This window comes from Dictyostelium discoideum (genome assembly GCF_000004695.1).
Source record: "Dictyostelium discoideum AX4 chromosome 5 chromosome, whole genome shotgun sequence".
NCBI classification, from domain to species: domain Eukaryota; phylum Evosea; class Eumycetozoa; order Dictyosteliales; family Dictyosteliaceae; genus Dictyostelium; species Dictyostelium discoideum.
This window is the reverse complement of record NC_007091.3, coordinates 2432182-2443039: the sequence shown is the minus strand read 5'-3', so window position 1 is coordinate 2443039 and position 10858 is coordinate 2432182. Positions and strand designations below refer to the sequence as shown.

General features: G+C 21.6%; 7 protein-coding genes across 7 annotated transcripts; 5 read left to right on the top strand and 2 right to left on the bottom strand.

Moving 5' to 3' along the window:
• Window positions 1-517: 517 nt before the first annotated feature.
• On the top strand, window positions 518-1489 carry DDB_G0289167 (hypothetical protein; the record flags this gene model as incomplete). Its single annotated transcript, XM_631275.1, has 1 exon — window positions 518-1489. The coding sequence occupies one exon, from the start codon at window positions 518-520 to the stop codon at window positions 1487-1489; it is 972 nt and encodes a 323-aa protein (XP_636367.1).
• Window positions 1490-2150: 661 nt separating this feature from the next.
• DDB_G0289171 (hypothetical protein) lies at window positions 2151-3453 on the top strand (the record flags this gene model as incomplete). Its single annotated transcript, XM_631274.1, has 3 exons — window positions 2151-2453; window positions 2568-2621; window positions 2752-3453. 3 exons carry the CDS (start codon window positions 2151-2153, stop codon window positions 3451-3453), a joined length of 1059 nt encoding a protein of 352 aa, XP_636366.1.
• Window positions 3454-3894: 441 nt separating this feature from the next.
• DDB_G0289165 (hypothetical protein) lies at window positions 3895-4218 on the top strand (the record flags this gene model as incomplete). The annotated part of the gene is made up of 1 exon (XM_631273.1): window positions 3895-4218. The coding sequence occupies one exon, from the start codon at window positions 3895-3897 to the stop codon at window positions 4216-4218; it is 324 nt and encodes a 107-aa protein (XP_636365.1).
• Window positions 4219-5291: 1073 nt separating this feature from the next.
• Window positions 5292-5588, top strand: DDB_G0289163 (hypothetical protein; the record flags this gene model as incomplete). The annotated part of the gene is made up of 1 exon (XM_631272.1): window positions 5292-5588. One exon carries the CDS (start codon window positions 5292-5294, stop codon window positions 5586-5588), a length of 297 nt encoding a protein of 98 aa, XP_636364.1.
• A 170-nt stretch (window positions 5589-5758) lies between these two features.
• Window positions 5759-6439, top strand: DDB_G0289161 (hypothetical protein; the record flags this gene model as incomplete). Its single annotated transcript, XM_631271.1, has 3 exons — window positions 5759-5946; window positions 6067-6101; window positions 6186-6439. 3 exons carry the CDS (start codon window positions 5759-5761, stop codon window positions 6437-6439), a joined length of 477 nt encoding a protein of 158 aa, XP_636363.1.
• Window positions 6440-6632: 193 nt separating this feature from the next.
• On the bottom strand, window positions 6633-7153 carry DDB_G0289159 (hypothetical protein; the record flags this gene model as incomplete). Its single annotated transcript, XM_631270.1, has 3 exons — window positions 6633-6893; window positions 7000-7068; window positions 7151-7153. 3 exons carry the CDS (start codon window positions 7151-7153, stop codon window positions 6633-6635), a joined length of 333 nt encoding a protein of 110 aa, XP_636362.1.
• A 1843-nt stretch (window positions 7154-8996) lies between these two features.
• On the bottom strand, window positions 8997-10681 carry cmfB (hypothetical protein; the record flags this gene model as incomplete). Its single annotated transcript, XM_631268.1, has 2 exons — window positions 8997-10316; window positions 10469-10681. The coding sequence occupies 2 exons, from the start codon at window positions 10679-10681 to the stop codon at window positions 8997-8999; spliced, it is 1533 nt and encodes a 510-aa protein (XP_636360.1).
• Window positions 10682-10858: the final 177 nt, after the last annotated feature.

Below are 10858 nucleotides of genomic sequence, written 5' to 3'. Positions count from 1 at the left end.
CCATTTATCAATTCAATAGAATATAATTAGGTGGTGAATTCTAGACTTAATGAAAGAATTTGATACAGAATCACTAGCCTACATCATTTATTCCCTTAAATCAGAGAAGAATCAAAATGTTAGCTGAATCAAACAAAAGATTCTGAACCTCAAGAAAAAAGCTAAAATTACTGAATAATGATATTCATAATTTTATTTGGTAATTCTCCATATTACCACCTTGCTGTATTTCACATAATAAAAAAAAAATAAAAAAAATTTAAAAAAAAAAAATAAAAAAATTAAATTTAAGAAATACTAATTTTTCTTTATTTAAAAGGGGTCATTTAATTTATATTATAATGGAATTTTTGTACTAATACTAATAGGGTGAAAATGAGTCTTTTAAAAAAAAAAATAATAAAATATAAATAAAATAAAAATAATTTAAAAAATAAAAAAAAAAAAAATTAAATTTAAGAAATAATAATTTTATTTTTTTTAAAAGGGGTTATTATAATTATTATGATATAATATAATGGAATTAAATAATAAAAATCATAATAATAATATTAATAATGATTTTACTAATAATAAAGAAAAAGTTTGGTTAATAAGTGGATCATCAAGTGGTTTTGGATTAATAATTGTAAAAAATTTATTAGAAAATGGAAATTTAATTTCAGCATTAACTCGTACACCAGAAAAATTAGAGAATCAATTAAAGCTAATTGATTATAAGAAAGAGAATTTATTAATTATTAAAACTGATATTACTAATGATCAATCAGTTAAAGAATCAATAGAGTTAACAATAAAGAAATTCCAAAGAATTGATATTGTAATAAATAATGCAGGATATGGATTAGTTGGGTCAATTGAAGAATTAACCGATACTGAATTTCGAAAGATTTATGATGTAAATGTATTTGGTGTTTTAAATTTACTAAGACATTCAACACCATATCTTAGAAAACAAAGGTCTGGTACTATCATTAACATTTCTTCAACATTAGGTTGGGGTACTATGAAATGCTATTCAGCATATTCTTCAACTAAACATGCTGTCAATTCAATTACATTCTCTGCTCAAAAAGAATTAAAACCATTCAATGTAAATGTAATTTTAGTTTGTCCTGGTGGATTCAGAACTGGGTTTGTAATTGGTTACAAAGATAAAAATGAGAATGATAATGACGGTTATTTTTGTAATTTTCAAATACCAAATAATATGATTGATGAATATAAAACAAATGAATTAATTCAAAGGTTTTATAAATATTCTCCAATTGCAATTGGTGATCCTGAAAAAGCTGCAAATGTTATAATTCAATTACCAAGTATGAATGAAATTCCAACTCATTTATTTTTAGGTTCAGATTCTTTAAATCAATGTACAAATCTTTTACAGTCTCATTTAAAAGAGAATGAAAAATGGTCAAATCTTTCAAATTCTACTGATTTAGATAAAGATAAACAATCAAATATTGAAATTCCAAAATTATATTGATTGTTTAAAAAAAAAAAAAATAAAAAAAAAATTATAATAAAAAAAAAAAAATAAAAATAAAAATAATCTAAATATTGTAACAATCATTCAAGTTTGCACACTTTTCGAAATTTGAAAATTATTTTTTTATGATTTCCCAATTTAAAAATATCCTAAATTACAAAATTGGGCAAACTTGAATTATCATTACAATACATTGATTTTTAAAAAAAAAAAAAAAAAAAAAAAAGATATTAAAATAATCAAAAAGAATGAAATTCTTTTTTTCTGGATTAAGAAAAAAAAAAATTAAGTTAATTAAAACAATAATATAATGTAAGTTTTTTATCTAAAAATTATGTCGCATTTTATTGATTACATAAATTAATAAAATTAAAATTTGATTTCCTAAATAATAAAAATAAAAATCTAAAAATCCCAAAAAAAAAATATCTTTTAGATTTTTTTTTTTCTTTCGTGTGGTGTTTGATTTTTTTTTTCAAAAAATAAACCTTTTCTAAAATAATAAATTAAAAAAAAAATTAAAAAAAAAAAATCAATATAAAACACAATTGTAATCGCAGTGTTCTATTTTTTTTTTTTTTTTATTTACTTTTTTTTAAAACTTATCACAATAAAAAATATTTTTGTAACTAAATATATACAAATAAAATAAAATAAAATGATATTTAAAAAAACAATTTTAATTTTTATAATTTCATTTTTTTTTATATCAATTTCATTTGCAAGTTCATCATCATCATCGTCTTCATCATCATCATCGTCTTCGTCATCATGGTCTTCATCCGAAAGTTCATCCTCACCTGCACCTTCAAAATATATTTATGCAATTGCAGTTATTGAAAATTATAAACAACAACAATTTTTGATTATTGATCCTTGGGAAAATAATACAATTTTAAGTGAATCTTTACAACTTAATTTCGAAATTGATGATATTTTAATTGTTGAAGAATCAAATACTGTAATTATTAAATTAATTATTTTTATTTTTATTATTATCATTTTATTTTTTAAAAAATAATATTCTAACCTTCCTAAATTTTTTTTTTTTTTTTTTTTCATTTATTTATTTTAGTTTATTGTTTATTCTGAAAGTACAAATCAATCATTGATTTCAATTAACCCAAATGTATTTGTTTATTAATTTATTTATTTATTTATTTATTTATTTATTTATTTATTTATTTATTTATTTATTTATTTATTTATTTATTTTTTAATTTATTAATTTATTTATTAATTTTTAATTTATTTATTAGACATTACAATCAAAATTAATTAATAAAATAACACCACCAATAGCAGGATTTGAAGATATGCTTCAACCAAGTGTATTTATTAGTGAAAAAAAGGTATTGTATAAACCAGTGGTAGATATTAATGGTGGTGGTGAACTTAGTAGTTTATTACGTTTAGATTTTGAAAGTGGTAAAGGTACATTTGTAAATATATCAAATGAAAATCAAATTTCAACCGCTGGTAGTATACCAAATGTTGCATATGATCAATTGAATGATTACGTATTCGCATGTTATAATTCATCAAATAATAATGTTTTAGTGGCATTTAATGAAACTACTTCTGACATTATTGAAACTTATGGTATTCTTAAAAATATTCAAGGTTTTGATGTTACAATGATGTTCACTGATAAATTGGGTAATCTATTCTTAGTATATCAAGATAATAGTGGTGATGTCTTTGTATGTGAAGTAGATTCTATATTAATGGAATGTTTTGGTGTATTCAAATATAATATTGGTACTGTTCCTTATGCTTTCTCTCCTTACTTTTTATCAAGAGATAAATCCTCTTTGGTTTTTATTACTTATATCGATGAAAATCAATTCTTATTGGAGGTGGTAGATTTTAATCATGGTTTCAAATCAAAGAAAACAATTTTTTCAAATAGTTATTTAAATAATCCATTTAATGTTTATTGGGTTAGTCTTACATACTAAAAAAAAAAAAAAAATAACTCGTCAATTAAAATTTTACTTTTGATTTTTTAAACAAATTAAAAAAAAGATTAAATTTAAAAAATATTACTTTACATTTATAAACAGTCGAATAACTTTCTAATTAATACAAATAAATAATAAACTAAAAAAATTAAAAATAAAAAATAAATAAATAGGTTATAATTCATTTTTAAACAAAATAGTTTAAAATTAATTAAAAGAGAAGAAAATAGATAAAAACAAAAAAGGTATGGGTAAATTTTATAAACACTGTTTTAATTGAAAGAAAAATTAACAATAAAAATTGAAATTTTGATTTTTTTTTTTTTTTTCATTTTTCTCCCTGCACAATACAACCTATAAATTGAGTTCTCCAAATTGCAAAACTTTTTTTTTTTATTTTCATTTTTTTTTTTTTTTTTTTTCTTTTTCACACCAAACATGGACCCACTTGACAAAATAATAAATGATATTAAAAAAGAGGCTAACGACTCTGGTGTTACTTTAGCTCCACTTTCTGTTCCAAAACCTAAACTAGAGGAACTCTCAGAGCAACAAAAAATTATACTTGCCGAATACATTGCAGAAGTTGGTTTACAGAATATAACAGCGATCACTCTCTCAAAAAAATTGAATATTACCGTAGAAAAAGCTAAAAATTATATAAAAAATTCTAACAGACTTGGCAGAACAAATAATTTAAAAACTATTGGTATTCTTCAAGAAGAGGTTTCATCTATGGAGGCTAAATCTATGACTTGGTAAAGATTTAGGTATAGAACTTGGTTCATTATTTTTTCTAAAAAAAATAAAACACTAAAATTAAAATATGAAAATAAAATAAAATAAAGCTAATCATTTAATAGTGATTAACAAACCCTCATTGTACGTAAAATTAAATTTCTGTTCTTTTAAATAGGAAAAATAAACAAGATTTATTAAGGGTGGTCGGATGTAAAAATTTAAGCATTAAACTGGTGAAAAGTAATTTTATGCGGCGCTGGTGGGTTTGTCGCCTCTTTTTTTTTTTTTTTACTTATATTTTTTATTTTCTATGCGACTCCCCTTAATAAATAGAACTCAAACAAAACGATATAAAATATAAAAAAATGAATATAACCATTATGATTTTTGAATTATTTATTTTTTTTTTTTTTTGAATGTAAAAACACTGTTATTGTATTAATATAATAAAAAATAAAAAATAAAAAAAATAAAAAATAAAAAAAATAAAAAATAAAAAAAATAAAAAATAAAAAAAATAAAAAATAAAAAAAAAAATAAAAACAATTTTAAAATAGATCTCTTTTACACACAATAACTTTTATTAATTTATTTTTATTTTTTCTTTTTTTTAAATTGTTCTTTTTTTTCATTCTCTATTCTTTTTTTTTTTTTTTTTTTTATTTTTTATTTTTTAATTTATTTATAGATTACCCCTCATAATTCTTTTTTTTTTTTTATTTTTTTTTTTAAATTGTTGTAATTTTCGATGAGTTCTTTTTTTATTTTTTATTCTTTTTTTTTTTTTTTTTTTTTTTTTTTTTAATTTTCAATTTTTTTTTATTTTTTTTTTTTTTTGAGATTTTTCCCAATTTTTTGGTTGTTTTGGTAAAAAGAACACTTCTCAAAAAATGCCGAAGTTGAAAAAAAAAAGTATAAATTGATTTTTTATTTTTTTTTCTAAACAATAAATTAAAAAAAAAATTGAATAAAAAAATAAATAAATAAATAAATAAATAAATAAACTAAAAAATAAAAATAAAAATAAAAATAAAAATAAAAATAAAAATAATAATTAAAAAATAAAAAATATATAAAATAATAATTAAAAAGAAATGGAATTTTACGAAGCCAAAGCATATTCAAATTTATTAAAAAAGAAGAAAACTGGAAATCTATTTAAAAATGATCCTACAATAACAACAACAACCACCCAAATAAATAAAGAAGAAATTATTTCTGATCCTGTTAATATAATAATTAGTGAACAAAATAAAAAATCTAAAAAAAATATATTACATTTTTTCAAAAAGTTTAAAAATAATAATAATTTAGATAATAAAATAATAATTATAGAAAAAGATCAAAATGCTCAAAAAAATTATGAAGAGGATATTCCCTCTTTAATTTAAATTTAATAAACATTTTATACGAAAATTTTCGATTTTATTTATTTTAATTTTTTTTTTTTTTTTTTTTTTTTTTTTTATTTATTTTAATTTTTTTTTTCATTTCCTTTTTTTTTTATTTTTTATTTTTTGAAACTAAATTAATTAATTTTTAAAAAAAACAATACCAAGACATGTCAAAGATGATAATTAAAGCAAAAAATAAAGAATTGAGTGAAAAACTCTCATTAATAATTAAAAGATGGTCATCAATAGAACAATTTGATACACAATTTTTAGATATATGTACCTGCGAATCATATGAAAAGGGTAGAATTGTAATGTCAATGGTTGTAGAGCAAAGACATTGCAATGGTTTAGGGTAATACTAATTTTTTAATTTTAATAAATAAATAAATAAACAAATAAATAAATAAATAAAAACAATTAAAAAAAATATATTATTTATATTAATTATTATTTAATTATTATTTAATTCAAGTACATTACATGGTGGCAGTATAGCAACTCTAATTGGTAAGTATTATTAATTATATTTTTTATTGTATTTATTTGTTTGTTTGTTTCTTTTAATTGGGTTCTTACTGACAACTTTTATAGATGTTATATCAACATTTGCAATTATAAGTACAAATTTAGATGATATAAATCCAGGTGTTTCAGTTGAACTTAGTACGAAATATTCAACAGCAGCACCTGTTGGTTCTAAAATTTTTATAGTTTCATCAATGTATAGACAAGGAAGAAATATCGCATTTACAGAGACAACAATTTATTTAGGTTCTGAAGATAGTGGTTTAGTTGTAGCTAAAGGTTCACATACTAAATTTTTACCAATTAAACCAAAATTTTAAAAATAAAAAATATAATAATACAATTGTAGTAATAATAAATAAATAAATAAAATAAAATAAAATAATAAAATAAAATAAATATAATCCAAATCTTTAACAATGGTATTTTATAATTAAAACCCCCTCTGTTATTTCTTTTTTTAAATAAAGTTGAATATGTATCATTAATTTTGTTATTTTATATATATTACATTTATTGTAGATTATTTTCTTTAATATATTTTAAATGGTTCTTTTTAAAATTGGTAAAAATTAAATCTGCTTCTTCTTGATTGTTTACATTATTATCTAAAAATTGTTTTAATTTTACTAAAAATTCTCTTTCTTTATCCTTTTTATCTTGATTTTGATTTTGATCTTGATCTTGATTTTGATTTTGATTTTGATTTCTATTCATTCCACCCATCATATTATTAAAAATTGAAAACAAATTTGGTTGACTACTTGTTTGTGTCTGTTTTTTTTTTTTTTTTTTTTAGAAAAGAAAATACACAAATGATTAATAATTTTGTTGTATTTTATATATATTGGAATATCTATGAATAAAAACTGAAACATACTGTAGTAGTTGAGGGGTTATCACTTCTCATTGGATATTGATTTAAAAGGCTAAAAAATTCTTCATCATTCTAAATATTTTAAAATATATTAGTACAAATTTAAGTTTATTAATATAAATAAATTCAATTTTTATAATAATTAAATATATACCATTTTTATTTGTGAAAGTATTTGTTTTTGTTTTTTTCTTTTTTTAAAATGTTCAAATAAAAAAAAAAAAAATATAAAAAAAAATAAAAAAATAAAAAATTTCATTCTTGGTTTTTTTTTTTTTTTTTTTTTTTTTTTTTGATTATATTTTATTTTTAGAATTAAATAATTTACCTTTCATTTTTTGTAATTGTTTTTTTATTTTGAAAAAAACAATGAGCAGGTAATAAATTTTATATAAGAATTAGATTTTTTGATTTAAAAACTTAATTAAAAAAAAAAAAAAAAAAAAAAAAAAAAAAAAATTTGTTCGCTTGGTCTGTTTTATTGTTTTTTTAGTAACATATGTACAAGCTGTACAGTTTCATCATGATGCTTTAACAGGTACAGGTTTTACATTTTTAGTGGGTTTATCCGGTTCAGGTTCATCAGCTTAAACAGGTTTATCAGGTACAGTAGATCAACGTTGGATATAAAAAAAGATAAATTTTGGGGAAAAAATGATGGGAAAGCTATGGCACTGTGCTGGACTTGTATCTAAACATATTTTATGTATTTTTGATTGCTCTATTTTTATATTCCAAATTGACATTAAATCATTGTTAAAAAAAAAAAAGAATTACAACAAAATATGCGGATATTCTTAAACAGAAATAAATACAATTTCCAATTTTTTTGGGGCAGTATTAATAAATGTGGAATATGTTTTTTTTTTTTTTTTTGAAAAAGAAATAAATTAATTTTAAATAAATTTTATTATGGTTTTTTATTTTAGTTATTCTTAGAAACAATAAAAAAAAAAAAATTCAAAAATGAAATGTTCAGGAAAAGGGAGAGAAAACAAAAAAAAAAAAAAAAAAGCACTTCAAATATCTATTTCGAAATAAGAAAAGAAATAAAAAAAAGTTAATATTTGATTATTTTTTATTTTTTTTTTTATAGTTTTTTATTTTATTGTTTTTTTTTTCCCTTTGGGAAAAAATAAATAAATAATAATAATAAAAAATTATAAATCAGACGTTTTAATTTGTGTCAACATGGCTTAATAGAATGTGCCCACTCTTTTTAGTTCTCAAAGATTAAAGTATGGTGTCATCATTTCATTTTTATTATTTATTATTTATTATTTATTTTTTTCCTCCCAAAGAAATTTTACAATTTTATAACTAAAATTTAAATACATACAACTGCACGTGAATATGTTTAAAAAAAAAAAGAAAAAAAGTTTTTTTTTTTTTTGGCTTTGGGTGATTGACAAAAAAAAAAAATTTTTTACTTTTTTTTTTTTTTTTTTTTTTTTTACACTCAAATTATCAGAAAAAAAAAAAAATAACGTTAAATAATTACATAAAAAAAAATATTAATTTAGTTAACGCTATATATATTTTATCTGAAATTTTTAAATTGTAATCCAAATAATTAAGAAAAAAAAAAAAAATAATAAAAAAAAAAATAAAATTGTAAATTGAAATCATTTTAAAAAGATTATTTCGAGATAAATCCCAGTTGAAAAATTTGTAAAAATCAAAATTAATCACGAAAGAGATAATTAAAGATTTTTTTTTTTTTTTTTTTTCAAAAACTTTCAAACAATAATATTTTATTTAGTTCTTTAATTATTATTTTTTTTTCCAATATTTATGCCTCGATAGAAATTTGTAAATTGAAGACAAAATTTTGATTATTTTTTAATGAAACTACTTATTATTATTATTATTTAATTTTTTTTTTTTTTTTTTATTATTATTACCTTTTTGTTTTTTTTTGTTTTTTTTTTTAAAAAAATTATTACATATTGAAATTGATCTATAGTTTTTTTTGATTTTTTAATTATAATTTGAGAAATTTAATCTAATTTTTTAATTTGTTTTTTACCTTGGAAAACTCTTCTGAAACATTCACCAAAGATTTCTAAGACAATTAATGGACCAACATCTGGACGAAGGAACCAAGTCTTTGGTTTGACACCAGTCATAACGGCAGCCCATTCAGCAAGGAAACGTGAACCTCTCTTTTCGATTAAAGAGGCGGCGGCATCTAAAACGATTGGGAATCTGTATAAGAAGAGAGACATAGTCATGGACATTGAGAATTCGTGACCGAATTTAGCCATCCAGAAGTCTTGATATCTCTTGAGAGATTGGTGAGAAAGATCACGTTCGTTGAAAGCTTGGATTAAAGCGAGTGAAGCTAATCTTGAACCTTCCATAGCGTATTGGATACCTTCACCAGTTAATGGATCGATGAAACCAGCAGCATCACCAACAATTAATAAATGATCATCATATGATTTCTTAATACCACCGAGACGGAGTGGGGCAGCTTTCATACGTTCAATATCTGGGTTTGGACCGAGGGCAGCTGAGATGAATGGATCTTCAGTCATATATTGGTGATGGTATTTGGATAAATCGTCATTGGTAACTTTACCACCTGGAATGATATAGGCGAGATAGTTGAGTTCATCACGAGCTTCACGGATGATGGCGCAATAACCTGGTAAGAGTGATGGTGGGTAGAAAACAACACCATCGTAACGGAAAGTGGTGTTATTTTTAACGTAGGCTCTTGAACAGATACCATTTGGTTCAGTGTGGACGTAACCTAATTGACGGGCAGCGTTGGATGGTGAACCATCAGCACAAACTAAAACACGAGCTCTGTAAACGATTTTCTTGGTGTTATCTTCAGAGTCGACACAGTTAATGGTCCAAACACCGGTTGAACGATCAAAAGTGGCGTTTTCAACGGTGGTGTTTTCTTTGAGATCAGCACCCATACGTTTGGCAGCTTTGGCAACTTTTTCATCTAAAACGATACGTTTAACGGCAATGACGGCACCTCTGTTGTATTTGGCATCACGTTTTAATTCTTTAGCAGAGTTACCAATGAATGAATTACCATTTGGAGATACAAAACCACCATTTTGAGCGAAATGACCTAAATCTTCATCGACTAATTCTTTCATGACACCCATTTCACGGAGAATATCTTGAGCCATAGTTGCAACTGCATCACCACAATATTTATCTCTTGGGAAAACTTTCTTTTCTAAAAGTGCAACTTTTCTACCTTCTCTTGCTAAATAATAACCTAAAACTGAACCTGATGGACCAGCACCAATTGTTGCAACATCATAAATTGATTCATCATCAAATGATAAGTTCTAAAAATTTTAAAATTTTAAAAATAAATTTAAAATTAGATTTTATTTTTTAAAATATTTATATATTTTTATTTTTAATTTTTTTTTTTTTTTTTTTTTTTTTTTTTTTTTTTTTTTTTTTTTTAATAATTAAAATTATTATTATTACTTACTGGAATAGCATCATAGTTATATCTTTTACCTTCACAGTTAACTGCTTTAACGATGGTAGTAGCAGCAACAACACCAAGACCAACGGTGGCAGCAGCAGCAGCGTATTTGTGTTCTTTGACAAATTTATTGTCTAAAACTTTTTGAACAGCAGCATTTTTGGTGATTTGTTCAGTGATGGCTGAAAGAGTCTTTTGAATGTATTTTGAATCCATTTTATGTGTTTTGGAGGATGTACAGTGAAAAAGAAAAAAAAAAAAAAAGAAAAAAAAATTTCAAAAAAGACGAAAGTTGGGAATTTTTTTTTTTTTTTTTTTAATTTTTTTTTTTTAAGCTCATATTTTAAAAATAATTGCCTGAACAGAGTGGCGCAAATCAAAAATTGAAAAAAA